The 24597-nt window shown below is 40.8% G+C and overlaps 1 protein-coding gene across 3 annotated transcripts in view; it reads left to right on the forward strand.

Moving 5' to 3' along the window:
* The window catches only part of STAG1 (STAG1 cohesin complex component), a 150850-nt gene that overhangs the window by 31451 nt on the left and 94802 nt on the right, over nucleotides 1-24597 (forward strand). For all 3 annotated transcript variants that reach the window (XM_058031617.1, XM_058031615.1, XM_058031616.1), the window contains 3 exons: nucleotides 6857-6991; nucleotides 14187-14289; nucleotides 23312-23476. In XM_058031617.1, the coding sequence (XP_057887600.1) occupies nucleotides 6963-6991; nucleotides 14187-14289; nucleotides 23312-23476 (297 nt within the window). In that variant the 5' untranslated portion in view covers nucleotides 6857-6962. The remainder of the gene's footprint in view (nucleotides 1-6856; nucleotides 6992-14186; nucleotides 14290-23311; nucleotides 23477-24597) is intronic.

A 24597-nucleotide genomic window follows, 5' to 3' on the forward strand; every position in this document is an offset into this window, starting at 1 on the left:
AAGAGACAGGGGTAAGGAGGGGTATGGAGATTTGGCCTAGTCCCCAGCCTTTCCCTCCTGCAGGCACAGGTCTGGTTGTGCCATGTCTTCAGACCTAAAGCAGGCTGTGTCCCAAAAGCCATATCTGGTTTTTCCTGGGTTTTCCCAGCTGTTTCAAGCTCCTCAGAATAAGCTTTCACCACAGACCTTGCCTGTTGCACCTGACAAACTTGACCTATTTACTTGGGAAAAGCAAAAATATGCAGTGGTGGGTAATTCACATTTGATTGAGCACAGTATTGGAGAGCTCCACTGGTCCCTGCCTGGTTTGTTTGTGTCTTACTGAGTTGTCTTTGCTGCAGCACACACCCATTGCTTGTGTGTTCCCACTGAGAAATGCTCTTTACTGTCCCTCTCCATTGCCTTTGCAGCAGTTTTTACATATGGGAAAAGAAGTCATCCTCTTCAGTCTGCTCTGTGTCCAGTTGTACCCTCCTGATGCTTTTCCTGTGTTAGAGCCTCCTGGAATATTGGCTTGGCCCTCTAAAATCAGCTGGGCCAAACCTCGAGAAGCTTTTGGTCATTTTAGTGAGCTGAGTAAGCATCAGCTGATCAGGGTGGTCCTTTAGGAGGAGAGTCTAATTACCTTGATAACTTTATCTCTCTCACTTATACTGCCCCTTTATACTTTATACTGTCCCTTTTATTATTCAGTCTTTTGCAAGTTTTTATTGGTTTGTTCAGGCTTTTGTTTGGAGGATGACTTTACAGTTTCTACAGTAAGAAAAATCTCTGTCAACTAAAACTTGTTCCATGGGCTTTTTTTATGATTCTCAATGTTCTTGTGCCATCTTAAAAAGACAATTGAATTTATCTTCTCAAGACCCCTAAGTTTTGGAAATACAAGTGCAGAGAAACAGAAGGCTTCAGGGTCTATCTATTCATTCTCACAGCCTGAGGACAGTCGAAGTAACTTAGCAGAGCCCTTTTTGTTCTGTGTGTTTTGTGTTCAGAGCAGGTAGGCATGAGGCTGGTAGGTGTCTGATGTTATCCTGATGGACAGATGGGGAGGAGCAAGTTGTTAATTTAGGCCTTAATCATCCAGATATTGGACAAACATTAGAAGTCAGTGCCTTAACTCTTAGTCTTGTGCAGTCAGCTCATAATTATTTGCCCTATGAGTGGTGGAGTGCCCGTAGCCCCCGGTGATCTCAGCAACAGTTCTGAATGCTCAGTGCTGCAGAAAATCAGGTCAAGTGTCTCAGTGTGTCCACAGAAGAAGGAGCAGTTATGTCTGAAGAGTCTGTAAGAATAACAAAGGGAAGGCAAGCTTGTTTTCATATGCTTAGTCTATCAAATTTACGCTTATTTAAAAAAAAATTATAATTAAAAATTGAAATTATAACATTTCTGTTCTTGAGCAAGCCAGATCTACAGCAATTGTTTTCATGAAGCATTGATAAGTATTTTTAGTATCAGCCATCCTAGGCATTAGAAGAAAGCAGTATATGAAAATATATTTAAAAGCCATCAGACTAAACACTGGAGATCAAACAATTGTCTGAGTGATGTGTGACATTTAAATTAATTATGCTACTGTAGCCATGGTAAAAGATTGTATCAGCTGTCCTGTGTGATCTTGGTGTCGGTGCCTTAGCGCAGACCTGCACAGTACAGGAATTAGCTGCTACCTTCTGGAAATGGTAGCAGAAGATACAGAAAAACTGATTGGTTTTGGCAGCTCACACATTTTTAGAGACAGAGAACTAAGTATAGAAATGTGGTAGCATGGCTTGGATGTTTTTGTCACGTAAGGATTTTATTCCCAGCTCTGGAAGAAGGGATTTGTGCAGCCTTTCAGTGCGAGGTCTTGCATTTGGAATGTCGAGCAGCACAGAATAATTTCATGTGCTCTGATGTGACACTTCAGATGATTTTTCTGGCTGACTGGGCAGGACCTGTCTAGGCTAAAAGCATTTGGTGAGAGGAAGCAGCAACAGCTGTTTTGCCTGTAGTCAGTTCTGCATGTTGGTGCAACTGAGGAGACAACTGCGATTGAAGGCAATTTAAATGGACAGCTAATGGTTGCCACAAGGTAGTTTTTGATCCCACAGGTATTGGTAAAATGTCTGGTAATACCTGTAAAGAATGGAAGAAAAGAAACTTAAGTCAATGATAATGAGCATCTGCTAAATACTCCACTTTGGTGGACAGGTCTTCTCTGTGTGGTTCTTGGCTGTACACTTTATTGGACTTCACATGATCCCTGTGTGTCCAGTGCTCCAGACTGCCCAGGTCCCTCTGAATGGCAGCATAAGCATCTGGTGTGTCCAGCAGCTCTCCCAGGGTTTTGGGTTGACACTGACATGCCTCTGCAGGTTGAACTGGAATGGCTAACCAGAACAGCAGAGGCACACTGCAGAGCCATGTGGGTTACTACTAACAATATATCCAGGATGATTTTGATGGGTGTAGGACGTAAAGCATGGCCATGCTGTGCTAGCCTAGTTGATGCTGATATTTCTTCCTTCTGTCATGGTTTGACTGGATTAGGAATGCTGCAGACCACATAGAGAGCTTGCTGTGCACCATAAGTAGTGAGGATCTCACTAGTGCTCAGTGATAATTTTTCTATCACTTGGGCTTTCAATATTGGTTTAAGGACTTATTAGAATGTGATAGAGTGCAATATATATTGTGCACAGAACTTCAATGAAGTTCTTTTAAAGATGGGCTGAATGAGCATTATGCTTTGTTTGGCCTTAAATGATGCTATGTGCTTTCAGAATCAGACCTGGGAGTGGGGATCTAATTTGGCTCTAGATCAAGTGGCTGTAGGGTCAACATGAGTTAATATGTTTCAAGTTCCAAACCTTTAGCAGAAATAAAGCTTATGCTTATAGAATATTTAATCCAGAGCAAACAAAAATTCTTGAGTGATGCAGAACACATCATGACATTTGGTAAATTTGTTACAAGGTTAATTCCTGATGATTATTTTTCTATTTCTGCAGGATTTAGAATTCATGTTTCCAATTTCTAGATACTATTTTCACATTGCAGGTGGGTAGCTGAGCAAAAGGGGTTTCTGTGGTGTACCCAAGACATTGGATAAAGCAGTGAAGGCTAGAATTGATCTGCCTGCATCTGATCCTTTCTTCTCTCTCACCTGGTTGCTGGAAGCTCTGCCTGAGTGTGGAGTGCAGGATTGTAGTTTGTGCTGATGCTAATGCCTTTTCCTTGCAGTCACATGCAGGCTTTGGGCAAGAATATTGAGGGGACAAATCTTGTCTCTAAACCAGGAAAAGCTAGAGTTTTCCATGTCTTGCTTTCTGGTGCTGGGCAGGAGCATGACACACCATCATGTACTCCAGCAGGGAGCACAGAGGGAGAGAACAGAGGGTCATTGGAAATGGGAAATGAAGGAAGGGGGTAAAGGCACGACCAGTTAATTGTAGAAGACATTGCTTCATTTGTGTGAGCTGTTGTTTGAATGTATTTTGCACTTGGAAAGGATAAGGTGACTTGGTCAACAAGGAAAGGATTTTGTATTAGAAGTCAGCATAATGCCTGCAATCTTTTGTTTTGGGTGTCTTCTAGGCAGTGGAAATAATAATGTAATAACTGCTAGATGAAATAGTTGATTTTCTTTGTTATTTAAGTTTTGATTCAGCTTTATAAGATGTGGGTACCTAGTCTGCAATAGGGCTAATTTAACTTGATTTGGTGTTGTTGCTATCAGAGGGTTGCTTGGAAGGACTGTGTCAGGATGTTGTCAGTTTTTTAATTTGTTTGGTTTTTGGCTAAAATGGGTGGATTACTTCAGCAGTGGAGAGGCAAACAACCTAAGGACTGCAAAAAGTGTGGGTAGCTTTGTGTGTTAGTAAAAACCACAGGAAATATTGATGGAATGCATGTATTGGATTCGTTGTTGTAAAATCCAAGAGTCTTTTTAAAATGGAGCTCATTATGAGATTGTTATTGAAGAAACACTACAATAAACCAAACAATCTACTAGAAAATAGTTTTTTTATAAAGGGAGTTTTATATAATGGTTGTCACGTCTGCCCTGATTATTGTGCATGCTTGGAAAACAGGTAAAAAAGGGAAACATTTACTTGTTTCCCATTGTATGTTTGAACTAAATGGTGTCTTCTACTGCCTGCTTTGTGTTCCTCTATAGGTAGTTTTAACTGAACCAGCATAAATTTATGTCATCTTAAAATATAGAGGTGCAGGTTTAAAAAGCTACAAAGGCATAAAGGTCATTATAAGTGGGATTGAATGAAAACATCAGACTCTTTTTCTACACTAAAATAAGCAGTTAACTGCATGTTAAAGGACTATATTGTGTTCATTATAGTTTAAATAACTCCAAATGCTGAAATATGAAGTATTCGTCCTCCTGCTCTGTTCTCTAGGACAGGTGACAAAATAGTTGTGTGTCTCAAGCTTTCAGGATGTTTTTTATCAATGACTCTATTCTCAGGTAGAAGGAGAGAAAGAAGGAAGAGTTTGATTTTTCTGGTTATGAGAACTTCATCTTTCAGAGACAGGTATTTCTTTTATTAAAACCAGAAAAACACAAGGGTTCATACTTGTGTAGTCTACAAGCATCAATGAATTTTCCACAATTGTCAATCAGTTTTTGTATTTTGTTACACAGTGGCTGTATTAATTCAAGAGTGTAGAGGGACAACTTTGTTGTCTTCTGATGGTCCAGTCTGAACTTTACCATGGAGGGGTGGCTTCTTCCAGCCCTGTTTTGCAGTTTCCTCTTTAGCATAAGGACAAGGGGAAAGCAGCACAGGCCCTTGCAGTTCCCTGCTCTCAGGTTTTCTGCCCCTAGCACTGTGAGTCCAGCTGCCTTGGTCCTCTCTTCTTCTGGCTCTTTACACCCTTCACTCCACACTTCTAAGTCAGGACTTTGCTTTTCAAATAAGCTGTTTCTGAGCAAGTATCCTTTTCCTTGTGTGTGAGAGCACTTCCCTAGAGCAGCTGAATGCTGCTGATTACATCTGAGCATGCACAGCCAGCAGTTGGGAAGGGTGATTAGGTTGAAAAGGAAAATTTAAAAAAGAAATCCCACACAGTAGTTGTGCAGGATGCCTTAAATGTCTGTCTGCTTCTCACCTGGAGCACACATAAATTTCCTTGAACTTCTTTAGAAAGCTTTTCTGGAAAGTAAGATTGGCATGAATCCTGCTAGAGTTAGATAATCTGAAAGTATAAGATGGATAGGTTTCCTTTGCTATCCAGCTAGCATAAGCATGTGTGTATGTGTGTGAGACTTCTTGTGTGAGTACAAAAAAAATACTTTTTTCTTCAGTCTTGTTCCAGTTGTAGTGAACTTCTCCATTTCAGAGATCTGAACATTGCCTTTATTTTTTCATATAGGAAGTCAACTCAGAACTTAATCTGATCTAATGCTGTGTTTCTTTATGATAAATTCTGATCAGTGTCTGAAGTGGTTGCTTTATGTTGTGGACTGGATATGTCATTGCCCTGTTAGGAGCAATCACATCCTTTGAAACACAGTAATGAGCAGTGTCTTTAATGAAGAAATGCTTATGGAAATAGCACAAATAGCATATATGACATTTTTGTTTAAGGAGAACTCAGATTAACTTCTGTCTCATAGTGAAACTGGAGAACTTTTACACCAGCCTGGTGTATTGGCCCCTTTAAACCATTAATGCTGGAGTGGTGGTTTTCACTCCAAACCAACTTTTTGTTTGTGAACATGTGTTTTGCAACAACATGGCTTGCTAATGATATGGTATAAAAAATGTAAATTTCATGATAAGGCACTGTAAGTACAACTGTTGGTAACACAAATTAGTAAGTACTGGAAGAACTAGTTGTATGCAACTGTGAGTCTAATTTGAATTGTAATATAAAGAGGCAAAAAAGCCTGTTCATTCTGTACAGTTGGTAAATAAACACTGATGTGTGTAGTAGGATGGAAGTTATACTTTATATGCTGTACTGCTTTGTTTGGTGCAGTTTATGTTACCTCTTCCTGGCTGGATTTTCCTCCTGCCTTGTGCAAAGCTGCTAGTGCACAGGTGAAAAATGCCCATTGAGAGGAAATTAATATTTAAATAAAAGAGTTTGAACATATCCTGTGTTTTAAAAACACACAGTTGAGTCCTTGGTATTCCTTGCCATTGCTGAACTGCAGTGCTCCATGCAGCTCTTCATATTAGCCCAGGACCTCTAAAAGGGGAGACTGAAACAAATCTACTTAGTTTCTCCAGAACCTGCTTTTTCTAGAGGACTAGGATGGCAGTTCTGTGTTTTATTGCAGTGAGGATTGTTGAATCTGTCACATTGTGCCATTATTTAATGGTAAAGTCACATCTGCTGCCATTAGTCAACTCCTTGGTTAGTCTTTTTGGTAGAGAAATGTTGCTAGTGGGTGTAGTGACACCACAGATGCAGTCTACTTTATTATTTAAATTTACAACTTCAGTTTCATCAAGTTAAAATACCTCCTGCTGCACTTAGACCCTTGCACAGGTTCTGAATATTTTGTGAAATTCAGTCACACAAAGCTGTGAGCCGGAGAGTCTGGTTGAATATGTGTAGTGCCATTTAAACACACATATGTGGTAAAGAAGTATAGAAGGTAATGCAGAACATTTATTTTTAAATTTTTATTTAATTTTTATTTATTTTATTTTTAGTTACCTAAACAGAAATATAAAACTGAATGCAAGAATATGATTAAGCTATTTTGGGATCTTCCATTTTAAAGTTATTGTGGTTTAATAGTGATGCTACTTCAAAATTGACCGTTTTTGTTGACAGCATGTTTATTCAATGCATTACTATTTTGGAGTCACATCTAAAATTTTTTTTCTCTCTCTTACAGACTGGACTTTGACATTCTTTTCATGAAAGAGGTTTCCAAGTAGTTGTCTTATAATTACTTTGAGAAGAAGTTCTATGTAGCTCTTACTTCCCAGAGTGCTGCAAAAATGATTACTTCAGATTTGCCAGTACTACAGTGAGTATGCACTTCTCTCTACATTTGAAATCTTGGCTTTTAAAAAGGTTGAAGTAAACAGAGAGGTGATTGTGAGGATAAAACTCAAGTTTGGAATAAGTGCATGTTAGTGTGACCGTTCCAGGTCTCCTGTGTTTTCATGTGCTGAAAAACTGTAAAAAACTGCAAAACACTTAATCTAAAAAATATTTCTTTCTATGTATGGAGACTTAACTTTGCTGTGCAAAGCAAAACAAAGTCTTTGCTACTTTTATGCTTCTGAATGTTGTGAGCTTTCAGCAGCATGTATTGGTTTTGGTCATAATGGTCCATGTTGTATATTCCAGTTGTGTACTTTCTCACACCATATTGTACATTCCAGTTGTGTATTTTCTTACAATGAGCTGAATTTATTGTGCAAAAAGCCTTTGCCTGCTGCAGTTGAAGATAGCGAGTGTCATGAACATGTTTTGGTCCTGCTGGGAAATAAGAATGGTTAATGCACATGGGAACATGGCTGTGCTTGGATAAAGTGAGCTACTGGAAGAACAGAGGGCAAAGTCTATAATAGGAGGAGCTGAAGATGAAATCCAATAGAGTTAAGAAGGAATTTTAGAGACTGGAACTTGCTCCTCTCTTCACGGGGCAGGAGAGCACACAAAGTGAGCAAGCTCATGGGGTGAGGTAATGACAGGGAAATCAAAACAGACCAAATGGGCTTGGCTTGGAGAAAATTAATTTATTGCTAATTAAAAAGGGTTTGGATGATGGTGAGAAACAAAGGCAAAACCTACCAGGTGTTCCTTTTACCCCTGCCCAAGCTCACCTTCAATCTTTTATCCCACCCCATCCCCTCGTACCCCGGTGGGGATGCCCAGCCCACTCCAGCACGGGTTCCCCTCAAGGGACCTCTTCCCCTTGTCCCATCCCCTCACAGGGCTGCTGCCCCCTGTCCCATCCCCTCACAGGGCTGCTGCCCCCTGTCCCATCCCCTCACAGGGCTGCTGTCCCCTGTCCCATCCCCTCACAGGGCTGCTGCCCCCTGTCCCATCCTCTCACAGGGCTGCTGCCCCTGTCCCATCCTCTCGCAGGGCTGCTGCCCCCTGTCCCATCCCCTCACAGAGCTGTCCCCCCTGTCCCATCCCCTCACAGGGCTGTCCCCACTGTCCCATCCCCTCACAGAGCTGTCCCCCCTGTCCCATCCCCTCACAGGGCTGCTGTCCCCTGTCCCATCCCCTCACAGAGCTGTCCCCCCTGTCCCATCCCCTCACAGGGCTGCTGCCCCCTGTCCCATCCCCTCACAGGGCTGCCGCCCCTCCACCATCCCCTCACAGAGCTGTCCCCCCTGTCCCATCCCCTCACAGGGCTGTCCCCCCTGTCCCATCCCCTCACAGGGCTGTCCCCCCTGTCCCATCCCCTCACAGGGCTGCTGCCCCCTGTCCCATCCCCTCACAGGGCTGCTGCCCCCCCCCACCATCCCCTCACAGAGCTGTCCTCTGTCCCATCCTCTCACAGGGCTGCTGCCCCCTGTCCCATCCCCTCACAGAGCTGTCCCCCCTGTCCCATCCCCTCACAGAGCTGTCCCCCCTGTCCCATCCCCTCACAGAGCTGCCGCCCCATCCCATCCCCTCACAGGGCTGCCGCCCCTCCGCCATCCCCTCACAGAGCTCTCTCTGTCACCACCCTGCTGCCAGTGCCAAGCACCTGCACCAGGTACATTTGGTAACTATCTAATGTTAATTTTTTCTTGCTTGAAATGCTTTCTAATATTTTTTACCTCAGGGTGTGAAGGAACTTTAGTTTATCAGGGTTGAGTGGCATTCCAAGCTAAGACTTCAAGTCCTGTTATTTAAGAAACAGGACAATTGAAAAAAAATTTGTCTGACCTTAATAATAGTGTGCTTTGCATTACAGTTTTTGCTTGTATTTTTAGAACCTCTTTAAAACAATTTAGTTGTGGATGAGTATAGGCTAAAGCTGGGGATTACCTTGATGGGCAGCACTGAGGGGGAGTGTCAGCCTGAGGGAGTTCCTGTTAGAGATTAGTAGTGGAAGAACATTTTCTTGATTCATATTTCCTGGATTTGCCACATTCAAGAAGTGAGGGAAGGTTTGTGAAATATTCCAGGAACAAAAAGCCAGGAAAATCTGTGGTGGTGGAAATTGCATTCCCACTTAAAGAATCCAGGTGGACTTAAAAAGTGAATGGAATATCACAGAGTTTAAGGTTAAAAAGTGTATGTTAATGGATTTGGTAACTTGACACACCTGCTGAAAAACCTGAAGGATGTTAAATATTCTATAAATATTCTTTAGTCAGAGCCACTGATTTTAAGCAAATCAAAGAGCGTAAGAAAACATTAATGTTTTTTTCTGGTAAAGTTGGGAATAATTTAATGCTACTCTATGAAGTGTTGGTGAAATGTCATCCTCAACAATACGTGTAGTTTTAATTGCTTATGAGCAAGAGGAGATCTTTCATTTTCAAAGAACTCAGCATGATTTGCTTATAGAGGTTTTGGGACTCTCTTGAGGGCTCAGAACATTGGGCTAGTATGGATGAAGTATCAAATAGAGTGATAAATTCTAATTCAGAAGGTCTCAGTCAGGCTTCCATCAGGAAGAGTGCTGTCTCAGGGTGGGGAAGCCTGAAACAATTTTTGGGCTAGAGGGTATTGGCTTCTCACATTTACAGATTTGGGAAGACACAGTCCAGTTGCACACAGAACATCAAGGTTTCCTTTCTAGCTCTTAAATGAATTATTTGAAGGATTATTATCTCCCATTCCTGTGCTTGTTTTCTACTTTTTTGTAATGTTTTGTAATCTTTTTGGCTACTCTCTTTAAACAAACAATCCAAAAGCCAATTTGATCTGTTAATATACGTTGCTTAGGACCATATCATATATTCCCTCCCAAATTCTTCTTTGTTGAGGGAATATAAAAGGAGAATCCTTAACCTTTCTAGATTCATAGAAGTAGCATTAGAACACAGTGAAGACAAGGATTTCACTTATTGATGTTTCAGATGTTTGGAGAAAGCATCTGGTGTATTTATCTGTGTGATGGACAGGTATGAATCTTCTCTCAATGGCATGACTCATGTTTGCTCCTTAGATTTTTGAAGATCAGCCATGAGAACTGATTCATCCATGATTCATGAGCCTGTGCATTTAGCCACTTTTCTTCATGAATGCTTTTTTTCACAAGGCTGAATCTGGTGATAGCAATTACTGGATTTATCTCTGCCAGAATGTTGAGCCCCTCAGCAACAGCTATAAAAGCTTATAGAAGTGTTTTGGTTCCTTTTTTTTTTACAAAACCTGATACATAAACACAGGTTTTTGCTGTGGTATGCTTTTGAAGGGGCATGGTATATAAATGCTATAGCTAGGACTTTGTGGAATAGTAGAAGAAAGGTAAATTCATTTTAGTTTGTGTTACAGAGATGTGAAATTTACTGTGTTAATGGAAACATGTTTCTCAGAAGCATGATGTGGTAAAGGGCTGTCCAGTAATCTGGTAATTCTTCATTAACATGGATAGCTTCAAGGGTTAGTAATTATAACTCTGGAATAATATCTGGAGTTTTTAGAAGGGATTCTGGAGTTGCTGCCACTTTTCTAGGATGCTTTAGTTACCAGAGAAACCAGAAAGCACAGCAGAGTATACCTGAGCCCTGAAAAGGGGGTGTCACTTGTCTCCTTTGCTCTGCTCTTGTAGGTCCCCCCCACCTCTGTCAAATTCTCTCAGGTCGCTGTCATTTCAAAGCAGCCTTAGCAGAGGAAAGGTTTTGCTGTAGGCACTCCCACCTCTCCTTAGATGAGGCAGCTTTCCTTAGGCCCAGGTTATCTTCCCTCACACCAGCTTCAGGAAGGATCAATTATCACTAAGCCCAAGTTTCCCCCTCAGGTGCCACACACACGTGGAATGGGGATAGGATAATTCTGCTCTATTAAGATGTGGGTAATTGCCACCAGATAAATTACTTCTTAGCAGTTCTGTGACATGTGGAGGGAATGAGGGAGATGGATGCTGGCCAGCTGCTTCTCTCTGAGTGTTACAAAGTGACAGGACTGCCGGCAGTTGGGAGATGCTGTACTGCTGCTCTGAGTCAGAAATAAGAGGGAAAGGGGCACGTGTGTGTACCCAGAGCAGCTGCAGGGCTGGGACAGAGGCAAGAGGCACTGCCTCCCAAAATGAAAGGGCTCACAGCCACCCTGGAACCTTTGTGTGCAGGAGTTGGATGATTCAAACAGAATTCCTTGCTGCTTGAAATGATGTTTATTTTAATATGAAACCAGCTGAAGACTGGAGGTTGTCCTTGATCGTGTCTCCCTACTCCAAATAATGTGAGGACTGAAGGGAACCTAGTTTTTGATGGTTTCCCCTTGCTCCTTACATACATTCTTGCTGGGAAAAAGTTTCCTTTCTTCCTCCCCTGTTGTTAGGGTGAGAGTTACTTTGTTTAATTAGAAACATTTATATTCAAGCTGCTTGTCTTGATCACTTTATCATCGATGGAGAGAAAGCAAAATTTAGAAGACTTCAACTGTCTGACCAGTTTTGGACACTGATCTTAGTGTGGGGTATCTTGTAAATTAAGGTATTTTGCATATGTCTCTAATTTAGATTAGATTAATCTCACCCTTAGTACTAATTTACTGAGCTTTTCCCAAAAAGGGAAATGGCCAAAGAGGCTTCCAGCAAATCAGAGAAGTTTTACTAGAAGAATATTAAGAGAATCAGGTTTAAGGCAACAGTCTATTTAAGGCAAAGATTAGAAGATGGTTAATAACTTAACTGTTCCTTCCATGTGCAGTGTTAGGAAAGATTTCAAATTTCCAGAGCTAAATAGGCAGATTTGTCTGGAGGTTTTGCTAGGCTGGACCGAGGCTGTAAATCGGCACAAATTCGAATTCTCTGTGGAGTAGATGCATGTGAAGTGGTAGTAGAGTTTCATTTATTTATATAGCTCTGGTGTTTCAAGGGAAAGATTTGAGGTGTTTGCCTAGGAGGATTGCTGAATCTGTTTTTAATAGAGAGAAATCTTTATCCTGATGATCCTAGGGGTGCAGGTTTATAAGCTAGCAAAGCTCAGTGTTTCCCCAGGAGTGGGGGTATTGTTTAGGTAGACACACCATGCCTGGAACTTCTCCAGTAAGGATCTGAGCAAACCAGAGAGAAAAGCCTTGGTTTTTGTTGTTTTGTTTTGTTTTGTTTTAAGAGAGAGCAATAGAGAATGGTTTTAATTTCTGTAGAAACAGAAGGGAGCAGATATTTTTATGGGGTTCCTTACGTCTGTATTCAGAATCTATTAAAATTGCCATTGTGAGCCAGTGTGCATTTTTGTCAGTGACTTGCAGTGTGATGAGGCATTTGAGTAAAGGCTGGGTACATCCATCTATATAAGCAGGTTTTCAGCTGTATTCACTGCATTGCTTTCCTCTGCTGTGGCCCTAATCTACCAAGCAATTTTGAACTCTCTTTGGGGTATCTTTTATTTGATTTTAGACTTTTTACATTTTTGTGTGTTTTTCCAAATACATAGCTTGATGCTAAGTTTCTCAAGTTTCATGTTTTATGAAGTGCAAAAGCTGCTTTTTAATTGTATCATGACAAAGCTGCATTTTCAATATTTTGTAGAGGTACTGCATTACAAGTGTGTAATTTGTGAACTCAAATGCACTTGAATAGTGGTTTTTCATCTAGGGTGCCTGATTTTCTGGGGTGTATAGAGTATCTAGAGATAATCCACTGAACTTAATTTCAGCAAAAGAGAGTCATAGATGTTCTTCTGCATTCTGGCTTTTGTAAAAGATTCTGTGGACCCCTTGGTGGTTTTGTGCTTGCAAATAGGAAAAGGTTAATGTAAAACAATGTCTTAATATTAGAAACTCATCATAGTTCTACAGAATTATTTGAGTGAGAGCAGACCTAGACAATACATTAATTTCAATAAAGAGGAGTATGAGAACATTCCCAGTTCTAATACAATAATATCTTTCTGCATTATTAAATAGCTTTCTTGGTGATACAACAAATTTGTGAAGTATTCCTGGTCTATAAAGCAAAATACAAAATAACCCTCAGACAAGGTGGAAGATCTGTGTAGATCTTTGCTTGCTGGAGCTTCTCAGTTTCTCCAGAGCAGATCACTGATGCTGCTGTTGATGTTTGAGGCTCTGTAAAATATGGAATAGGTCTGGTTTTCACCTTCCTTTGCACAAGTGACACAGCAACTGAACTCCTTTCACTTCAAGGAAATGATTTTGGATTTAAAGAAGTCTATGATGATAACTGCCCTTGACCCATCCTTGAGTAATCTAGGACATTTTTAGTTGCAAATGAAAATTTATAGAGATCTGGTGCACTGGTGGTCTTGCACAGTAAAAATAAAGCCCAGGTGTGGTTTTGCATGTGAGCTGTTCTTGGGCAAGGTCTGATGCCTCAAAAGATCAATTACAATCTGAGTTTAGAAGGCACAGAGGTACCTGTGCCTCTGGCTCTGCCTCTGGGAGGGGTGGTGAAAATTAGGGGAGATTTTTTTTCTTATCATTCTCTTAAATCTGAAATGGCAATGAATGACAAATTATTGTTTGAGCTTTTCAGCTAACAGGAGTTGAGCATTGTCAAAGCTTTTCCATTATACAAGTGAAAATATTTTTCTAATTGCAAAAATTATCAATGTCTTCAGATCAAAGGGAGTTTTTGGGTTTGGGGCAGAATGAATCCTCTTTATGAATAGCTGCCCAAGCCCCTTGTCTTGGGGTGTCACTGAGAGCTGTGTTGGGACCTTGTGTGACTGTGCTGATGGTGACACAGCTGGATTGGACTCCACATTGCTCTTGGGGCCTTGAGAACAGCTCAGAAGCAGCTACAAAGAGTAAAAGGAAGTGGGATTGTGGGATTGATGAATTGAGCATGTGCTGGTTAATATTGCCAGTTTTGAAGTGTAACGTGTTTTCAAATAAAATTAATTTAAAGAATTCCAGTCAATAAAATGACATTGCAGCTGATGAAAAGGGAAGTTCTTCTGCCAGGGCTAACAATGCTCATTTCCTTGGTTTGCAGAATAAATGGGGAAAGCCTTTTAATGCTGACTTTTGTTGTTGTTTATTTGTTTTCTGGCTCAGGACTAAGTATTTAATTGGTCAGTTACAAACTACTAGTTGATTTTAGATCATTTGAATTTATGTAACTTTTTTCCCCCTAGGGATTCTACAAATGAAACTACTGCACATTCAGATGCTGGCAGTGAGCTTGAAGAAGCAGAAGTCAAAGGAAAAAGAAAAAGGGGCCGTCCCGGCAGGCCTCCAGTATGTATAATTTATTTTGGTTTTGTTATGCATCTATTTAATTTATTGTTGTTTAGTTATGCATCTATTTATAATTGACTGCAGACTCTTATTCATCTGATCATCTTGTGGTCACATAAATAGGCTTTTAATGAGTCCTATGTCAGACTTCATGAAGACTTGTAGTATGAAATATTTATCAAATTGATGTGCAAACAATGTTTGAAGCCTTTAAAAAAGGACATAAAAATGATGTCATAATAACTATTAATTTTTTCTTTTGCTAGCTGCTTTCATGAACAATACAGTTTTGTTATTATTGTCAGTACAACGTTCTTCCAGATATGAGAATAGGCTCAATAAGTACAACCACTGTCTTCTTGAAAGTTGTGATGGACTTGAAGTGACAAATGGCATTTGAGCCATCCATTTATTACTGATAATCCCTTCATGTGAGGGGAAGAATTACAGTCTGATATTTCCTAGATTCCTGAGAAAATCTATCAACACCTTTAAAAGTCATGTGACTGACACACACTGCATTCTATTTCTAGACTGGAAGCTTCAACACATCCCCTGGCATAGTGCAGGGGTGATATGGGTGTTTTTGTCTCTGCTGGCCTGTCAGCAGGAACATACAGAAACAGTTCTCTATTACCTGGGGTATTATGGAGGCTTTCTCTTTTATTTTCATTTGTTTTATAAAAGACAATTCATTGGAAAATAAAGGGAAAGTTCTGTGTGTCATGTTCTCCTTCATCTTGGTTCTTGAAGATGATCAGTGTAGTTCCCTTGGCTGTATCACTTGAAGTACCCAGTGTGGAGTAAGACTTGGTGGGAACTTGTGTGTTTGTTGTTAATGAGCTTGATTCACCTCTTAGGGTTGTTCTGTGAATAAACTCACAGCATGAATGTGCCATATATCTATATAGCACTGGTAGATGGAGGTGATATTTTTTTTTAACCCTGAGGGCTTTGATCTTAAAGCTTATCTCAAACCATGGGGTTGGTGAGAATGTAAGAATGGACAGATCCATGGGTTACTCTCAGGCATGCTGGCCAAGCTGGAGCAAATTCCTCTTTCATGTTGGTTTTCAATTTGCATCACAGTCTCTGGCTTTACTCAAGGTGCCAACATTTTAAATCCTGGTCTTTTCTGGGCATGTTGTCTTCCTTTTTGAAAGCTTTCAAACACTTTCCTGTGTTCTTCATCAGACAAATGGATTTGCTCATGAGCATGAAGCTTCTTCAGAGCATGCCTTAAAGAACTGCTTAAAGAGAACAGCTTATCTGTTTACATAGCTTGTAAGCAAAGGATAAAATGAAAAATTATCTTTTGAATATTTAATTAGCAAACCTATGGGGTTTTGTAACTCTAATAAAAAAGCAGGCTGGTGCAACCTGATTGCTAACCCAGAATGTTGTCACAATATACAATTTCAAGTTATAGCAACACCAGGGAGAGCACATACTCACTGGAAGGGAAAGGTGAATGTTACAAAAAGCATTTGTCATTCCTCTGCTTCACTTTATTAGTAGCTCCTCTGGGAACATTTGCTGAAGCACTCTGCTGGTCCTGCTATCAGGTTTCATGGGGAGGAATTGCTCATTTTGCTTAGAACAACTCCAGGCTCATTAGGTGTGATTGTCAAGTGATGAACAAGCAGAGGGAGCAGCCATTGCTTCAGTCACAAAGTGATGGGCTGTGAGCTGACTGCTGCTGCTAAGGAGCAAGACCTCAGGTTTATCAGGGGGAATTCTGTGGAAGCTTTATCTTAATGCTTAAGAGGAGTCAAAAACCTCCAAATCCAGTCTTAAAACTCAGAGGAAGAAAATAGAGAATGAAACAAATACAGTGTCCTTTATAAAACTGTAGTTTGTCAAAATTTGGAAGAATTTGCTCAGCTGTACTTTCTCTTTCCCTTTTGACCTCCACCCCAAAATCTCAGGAAAGTGTGTATTAGGACTGGGAGAGTTTCAGAGGAAAACCCATATGGTCGTTTATGGAATGGGCCTCAGCAGGTCTCATTGCAGCCTCCTGGAGTGGGGTCAGCTCTGGGATCAGACCACATTGCTCATGGCCTTTGCAGTTGGATTTTGAAAGCTCCCAAGGCTGGAGACTGCACAACTTCTCTTAGGTGCCTATTCCATTTTACTTCATGATAAATTTCTCCCTTGGTTCTTCTAAAAAAAGCCCCAAAAGCAAAAAGCCACTATAATGACTGGAAGATAGATGCAAAAACCTTGGAAAGGCTAATCTAGGCAATTGAATTTACAGTATTATTTGTTGTTAAAAGCCAGGGACTTGATAATTGTATTGCTTTATCAAGCCATGTTGCCAGCCCAGCCACTTCCCTCAGACGAATTGCCTGGCTCCTACAGATGGTGTAGCTCTGATATTTTCCCCATAACTCTTCACTACTGTGGTTTTGTTTCCTTACAGGTACCACCTACCTGTACTGTCAAATGTGAAACAGATTAAAAGGTTTAGTGAAGTTCAGAAATGTTTTTCTTAACTTAGATTAGATTTAGCTTAGATGATTTTAATTTGTTTTAGATCTGAAGAATGGTAGCCCAAAGGCTCTTCTGATTTCTGTGCCTGGGATTTTTTCTAACTTAAATATTATGATCTAATCTCTTCCTGTAAATGCTGATTTGCTGATGTCCTTAGGCCATCACATCTAGAGTGGCACATGTGCCATAAACATACTGACCTCTTGGAAAGGGAGGCTGCATGATCCTGTTACAGAGCTGCATAGAATATATTCCATTAAATATATGTATGTATTTTAAACAGGTTTCTGTTGAGTGTCACAGAATGGACTTGACCTTTTATCAGAAAGATACACTACTACAAGGGGACTTTCCAGATTGTTTTCCAAAGAAAGACATTCTCTGCAGATTTGAGACCTTTGTAAGAAGATGGTACTCATTTGAAAAACTGCCTTTTGTAGCAAATACCCCTTCAGTGCATTGAGAACTGCAATGCTTTGGGGGTACCTTCACTTTCTAAACCACCTGGAACTAGTTGATCTTTATGATTTCCTTTCAATCCAAGTCATTCCATTCTAAAACACTGCACTTCAAGTGGCCCCCTCACTTCTATGCACTGTTCTAATGAGTACTTGACTGAGTAGGCTAGACAGTCAATTTGCAAATAGATGAAGTGCATTGGTCTTGCAGAATAGCTCTCAGAAACTAACCTGACTGCCCTGAGCTCCCTGGCCCTTGCTGTGAGTTTTGCAGGGGCTGCACCGTGTCCTGCTCCAGTGCCTGGGGCTGCCTCTTGGCCATGTGCCCTTCTGAGCACTGAGTCTCCTAGAGATGCCCATGGAGTGCCTGCCTAGAGCTGAGCCTGTCCAGCCAGTGGGGTATTGTGGTACACATGTTTGTGATGCTGTATGTGAGGATACTGTCTGGGTATGTATTTAATGAATTCAGGGAATAGAATTTAATAAACTCTGTTTAAGGAGTGACTTCTAACAGTCCCCTCCTTGAAGTTCCTGGGTGATATTGGCCAAAGTGCCCTCTCTGTCTGCTGCATTATTGGAATACATGGGTATGGATGTGCTCTCCTGTTCTGCACAGGGGATTCGAAAGCCCAAGGGCTTATGATGCAGTGTAGCATTCACATCAGTGAGCTCAGGCTCAGATCAGTTATTTATCCATCCTTGTTTGTCTCCTCTTTTGGATCAACATTCTGTTCAGCATTGTTGGCATGCTTTATTTTAAACTACCTGGCCTCACCTTCCCAGGAGCTCAGAATAGCTTGGCTTAAACCTCAGCTGCTGGAGGTTGAGGCAGTGAGAGAGATCCCTGGCTGTGTTACAGATTCAAAGTAGGAATAGACACATTTAATCTCTAATTCAGAGCACAGGGAGAAACATCAGTTTGTCTGTTCCAGAGGTGGCAATTTGGGAATCTCTGCTGGTTTCTCTCTCATCCTATACTCAGAGCCACAGTGTATCTTTCTCCACTTAAAGCAAGATGAAACAAGGCACTTCTGATGCTTTTGTGGCAAGCAAAGCCTGTACAATTTTGCCTTCAGGTCCTTTTGTAGTTTTTGGTATGGAGGAGACAGACCACAATGCCTTATCTTTGCATTTATATGGGGAATTTTAACTTTGCAGCAGATTTCTGGCCTTATTTTATCTTGCAGTATAGATGTTAGATACAGCAGGGGATTGAGTTTTGCTTCTAGTTCCAAGTCATACGTGTCCTGATTAATAACAGGGAGGAATCCTCTTAGAAGAATTTCTTTTCATACAGTGGAGGTTTGTGGTTGGTGTGATTTACATCAGTGTCCTGTTTCAGCTTGCCTGCCTGATGATTTAGGTCTGTCCCTTACAACTGAAGGGAGTCTGTAGTTCAGTAGAAATGCAATGCATCTATAGCATCTTTGTGAACACTTTCCTATCCTGTTACCTGTAGCATTAGATGTTTTCCTTTTAAGCTTTTGATGGGATGGTTCTTGTATTTTTTGCAATCTATTCTATTCTTCATTTTTCTGTGGAAATACTCTTTTTTTTGGTAGTAAATGCATCAGCTAGAAGAATTGAAATTATTCAAGCATTTACAGCATACTCTCTTGATTCTTTAAGATGACTTTGAGAGCTCTTGATAGATTTTTAAATAAGGGTGAAAAATTGCACCACCACTGACAACACTGCCTCAGCTTTTTTTGTCCTAAACTGCAAGTGCTGCAGCTGAAGCAGCTCTGGGTGTTAGGGGACCTGCACCTGTCTTTATTTGTAGGATGAAACTTTTCACAGGGAGCACCTTGTTTGTTTCTACAAGCAAAACAGTCCACAGGACTGTGGGAATCCAAGAACCTTCTCCCTAGATTACCATGAGGATGGTATGAAAAGTGTCATAGTGGTTTTTTAATCCGGATTAACTCATGAAGACCTCAGGCATTACCATTCTTCCACTTAACACAAGCTTGTAACACAGGGCTTCTTGAGGGGCTGGTGCCTTGGAGAGACAAGTTCTTCAGTCTTACTCAAGTGGGGGTTAAAAACTTTCTCCCACCTTGCCAGGGAAGTGGGGTATCCATTCCTCTAAATGACTCACAGTGTGAATGCACATACAGGTGATTGTTTTCAGGTGGTGTGTTGGGAGGAGTTACTGACTCTAGGACTTCCACTGCCTTTGTTTCTTCATGAAGTGCATCACATCAGCTTGGGGAAAGTTAATGGAAAATGTCAAGCCACTTTTACTTTTTTTTTTGTAGCATGTGAATCAATTTTCACTGTATTACTTGATTTTACAAATGTGGGTCACTATTTTCTTCACAGTAATTTTAAAGACATGAAAGGAAAAGTATTGTGTAGCTAATTTGTTACAAAATCTTGAAATGCCAGCATTGTAGTTTAATTGCAGTCAAGGTGAGTATTTTGTTTCCTGTTTGCATTCATTTGAGCCTTAAAGCAACAGGTAAGGCATGTGACAGTCAATATGGCCATTTATATAACCCTTAACTTTTGCTGTCACAAATTTGAAAAGTCATCAGTAATTTCTGTTATCATTTGGCACCTCAGTCCATTTTGACAGCACACCAGCCCAGCTGTCCTGGGTTTTGGAGTGAAATCACAAATGCAACTACTGCAGCCTCTCAGCTGTGGTGTATGATTAAAAAGCCTCAAGCATTCTTACTGTGTCATGCTGCTTTATCCCTCCCTTTGGCAGTCCTAATTCACCCACTTCAGGGGGCAACTTTCTGGTTCAAAGCTGTAAAATGGTGTGCAATAATCACAGTTTTTGCTCCTGTTAGGACTCAGCAGTTCTGTTTTTCCTGTGTCTTGATGAGTATTTGTTGGATCCATGGGAGCAGACCTGCTGCAAATTCAGTCTGATCTTCTGAAACATCTCATTTTACAGCTGTCAGTGATAGTCTGACAGGTTTATTGGGGCTACACTCATTCTTGAGCAGGGCTGTTTCTGTGTGGAAACTCTTCATGGCATTGGAGAAGAGGTTTCCTTGTTTTTTGCAGAAGGATCACCCTTTCCTGTGAGTGCATGTGTCTCTTTTCTGGGATGCACAGTTACCTGTGCCTGGCATCCTCAAAGCCAAACATAATTTCTAGATTTGTGGCTTTTGCAACTCCACTTCCAAGAGCACCCTGCCTTTGGAGATATGCCACAGATACTCTGTATCATGATTGAGTCTTCTCTGTGTTTCTGCAGATGTACCAGTCCTGCCTTTTCCTTCACTTGCTCTGGTGGTGGTGGGGGATGTCTCCATCCTGGGATACAATCATAGAAATACCAGGTTAAAAGGAACCTCACAGATCATTTGGTTCAACCTTGCCTGGCAAAAACACAATCTAGAAAAGATGCCCTAGCAGCTGTCCAGCTGAATCTGAGGTGTCCAATGTTGAGGAACCCCCAAATTCCCTGTGGAGATTATTCCAGTGGCTGATTGGTCTCTTTGAAGTAGGATTTCCTACTGAGCTTTGTGCTCAGAGGCAGGAACCTGTAGGAAGCTCAAGCCTGTCAACATGGCCTGCAAAGTTTCTTGCTGTAAATTCAGAGACATTATGTGCAAATAATGTTTGACAGCTGCACTGTAATATTGTGTGTTAATGACTAAGGGGCTGCCATGTGCTTTGTGCTTGCAAAACTTCAGAGCACAAGGCAGTTGCTGGAGCACCTATATATGACTTTGTTTTATCTTTACACTCTGGAGTGAGATTGAACTTGGGCCAGATGCCTGCTGTGTGGAAATGCTGTGGGGTGAATGCCCTTTCACTAAAGCCTTTCCACCTGAAGACAATTAAACCTTGCCTAGCTCAAAGTTCACATTTTGGGTTTTCTTCAGTCTTGAGTGGAGCATCCTGTCTACTTGTTTTGTCTTTAGACACAGGATTCAATACAGATCCTGCATCTGAATTTTGCTACCCCAGCTTGGATACACAATGGCTTTTGTTAGATGCAAGATTTTTCTCCACTCTGAGAGATGTTCTCATTGTCAGGAGAAAATCTACACCAGAGAGAAATTTTTTTCAAATAGTCTCAGTGATATCTGGTGCTAATTCAGGGCCAGGATATTGAGGTATTTACTCAGTCTGAAGAACCTGGCTTTACCCAGTAATTTGTCAGAAGCACATGTGTCAGTAATTTCTGTACCTCTTCTGAGGGCTCGGTGGTGATCTCACCCTTCCAGTTCAGACTGGTAACCCTGGTCAATGCACCTCCCCTTTCCCAAGATACCTGACAAAGGGAATTTGAACTGGCCATTTACATGCCTAGGGATTACACATTTGGAGCCTGTGTCTGTAGTACTCATGCTCAGGTACTCAAACAGGTGGCTTTTCTCATTGCTTTCATTAACAAGATAGCTTTGAATGTATGCATTTCACATCTATCTCTTACTTCTTTTCTCTTTATTCTTGCAGCATTTAATGCCTCTCTCTCAATTACATGTTGAGAAAAACTGTCTAGAGGGGGCCTTGCATTAGTTTCTGTGGAGGGCATCAGTTTGCATTCAAGCTTTCATTTAGCAGTCCTTGTAGCTAGGTGAAGTGTTTATTGTCTCCCAGATGGAATAAGTGTATGGATTGTATCTCTCAAAAGAGTCAATTTACTTCTAATTCTTTCCCATTTTAATAAGTAGTGATCACATGTCTCTTTCAAGCTCAGTAGAACTTATACATTTCCTATGTTGATAATATTCTTAGTGTTACAAGCAGCTTTGCACATACTTAAAAATTCATTGAGGGAGATACTCTTGATCCTAAGTGCAAATGTTATCCAAAAAACTTCACAGAGATTGTACCATTATTTTAAGCTTTCCAGCTTGTACTTCTATGCAAGTCCTTAATTGAATATTTGCAAGAGGCAGTTGCACTCTACCTTGCCCTTTGCTTCAGCCCTCTGGCCCCACCTCTTTTGAAGCAGTGATCCCTTTTAAAGCATGGGGAAAACTGGACATGCAGAGCTTCTTCTACCAGCTCTGCCAGAAATTAGATCTCTTTCCTCTGCAGGAAAGTTCTCAATGTGTCTGCACTGTAATATGCAACTGAAAATGTTGACTTTGTCTTCTTTACTAAAAACATTAATAAAAACTCAGCTGACAATATACTTCAGTAAATGCCATGAGGATATTGTCCAAAATTTAGTCTTTGAGTTGCTTGTGTGTTGTTTTCTTTAACATAATTCCTCACAATAGCTTCATTGTTCTGTGGAAAACAGAAGATTTTGCTTTTGTTTGCCTCACAGTAGGGAGAAAGAATAGAATATGGAAGTAAGAAATCTGATGTTATTTTCCCCAGAAATTTTTTTTCCTGTCTGTTTCACAAGTGACTTAAATTCAGAGCAAACTGTTCAGTAGGTGAGTCTTGACAGGTGGTGTCTATACCATCTGATTCAAACCTTGAAGAACAGAGAGAAAATTTACATTAAGTAATTTAGTCTCAAAGAGAAAATGTTTTAACTCATAAAATTTTGAAACAAGAGGCTGTTATGGTGATCTACTAAATCTGGCTGTACAAATTTGGTGATTTGAGTTGAGGAGTTGACTATGTACACAGTTTCTTATAAAAGTTGTATGAAAATGAAAATACAGAAAATGAATGTTAATGTTGCAAATGTATTTTTAATAACTTACTGTCTTAGAAAGATCATTAGTTAACATCACCAGTTGTTCTCAATGTCTCTGTAAGACTTCCACAGGGGCTGCCATCAACAGGTACTCCAGCATTGGGACTTCACCACTGTCTTGGAGTGACCACTACTTACCTTGGCATGGCAGTGGCTGTTAAATAGCCCCTCAATAACTACTGATAAATAAAATTATATGTACCTGACTGGATAAAGTCCTGATTTATTATCCTAGCTGACCCTGCTCTGAGCAGGAGGTCAGGCTGGACACTGGAGATACCTTCCAGCTTGGCTCATCCCGTGATCTTTGTATCAATGTGTGTGAGGGTGTAACCATGTAATATTTATGGATTATAAAGATAAGCTGGGTGGATAAAGAAATCCAGGGTGATTTCAGATGTAGCTATAATGAACTTTCCCTCTGCTGGTTTTCTTTGCCCAGTCTGCCACGAAGAAGCCCCGCAAGTCCCCGGCGGACAAGGGGCGTTCCGACGCCGGAGCTCGGGGAGCGAGTCGTGGGAGAGCCAACGGCCACCCGCAGCAGAATGGAGAGGGGGACCCTGTCACCTTGTTCGAGGTGGTTAAGCTGGGGAAGAGTGCTATGCAGGTAAAATATCTTCTTGTGTTCCTCCTCACAGTTCAGTGTATCCTGACTGGAGTCCAGTCCAAGCTATGCTTTTGTGAACAGTAGTATTTTCTCATGACTGCATTGGTCCAACAGACTGTGTAGGATAAAGTACAGGACTGAGTGGGTTCTGATTTAGGGCTGTCATGTATCCTGCTGAAGAACAAGAGACCTGGCAGGATCATGTGTTTAAAATCCTCCATTATTTTGTTCATTACTCCTAAGTTAAAAATATATGTTGATATTAAGCAGTTCCTCAAAGTATAGCCTGTAGCAAGCTTTATATGGGCAAAAAGTATATGAAAATAATGATAAATCCAGGGTTTTTTTGTTTACTCTTTTTGTCAAGAATACCTGCTCACATTAGCAGTTTGGAGTGCTTTGCCCTGGAACTTGCATTCCTGCTGTCCCCAAAAGGACAGCAGGTGAGGGATAAGCTATTTGCCTAGACTCCCACTGAGTCTGAGGAAAAACATTGACACATCCTGAAGGCAAATTTTTATTTATTGTAAAATTAGCTTGTCCTAGTTATCTCTAGAAATGTTTCTTACCCTCTTATGTTTTGATTGGTTCAGAGGCCTTACAGGATGTGTGGGGCCGGGTGAGTTTCACCTCAAGACCTTGCACAGAGGATTAGTATTGAGTGTTGTGTGGTTTTTGTAAGCTGCTGTGCTGCAGCTCTTGGTTTTGAAATGCAAAGGAGAAACAATGGGCCCAAAACACTCTTCAGCCCATGCAGTCCAAAGCCAGCAGTCACTCCTGCTCTGATGGATTATTTAAGCAAACCTCCTTTACTTTGCATTTCAACAACGCAGGACTTAGGCAGTATCAGTTAGTTTGTTTTGATGCTGACTAACAAGAGAAAAGTACAAATTAGGAAAATTAACTCCTAAGTCCCATTCTCAATATTACTTTCAGTGTAGCTAAAACCTAGGCCTCTTTTAAGTCTCACAGAAATCAAATATTGCAAATGAGTGAAAGTTGTTGAAAATTTTCTGTGTCAAACCTGTGGAAAATATGAGGTTTAGTTTTAAAGAAGTAATACACAGGAAGGAAATGGGAAATTTTTTTTTGGTAGTAGTTTCTGTGTTGACACTTATTCA

Source organism: Melospiza georgiana, chromosome 10, assembly GCF_028018845.1.
Source record: "Melospiza georgiana isolate bMelGeo1 chromosome 10, bMelGeo1.pri, whole genome shotgun sequence".
NCBI classification, from domain to species: Eukaryota; Metazoa; Chordata; class Aves; order Passeriformes; family Passerellidae; genus Melospiza; species Melospiza georgiana.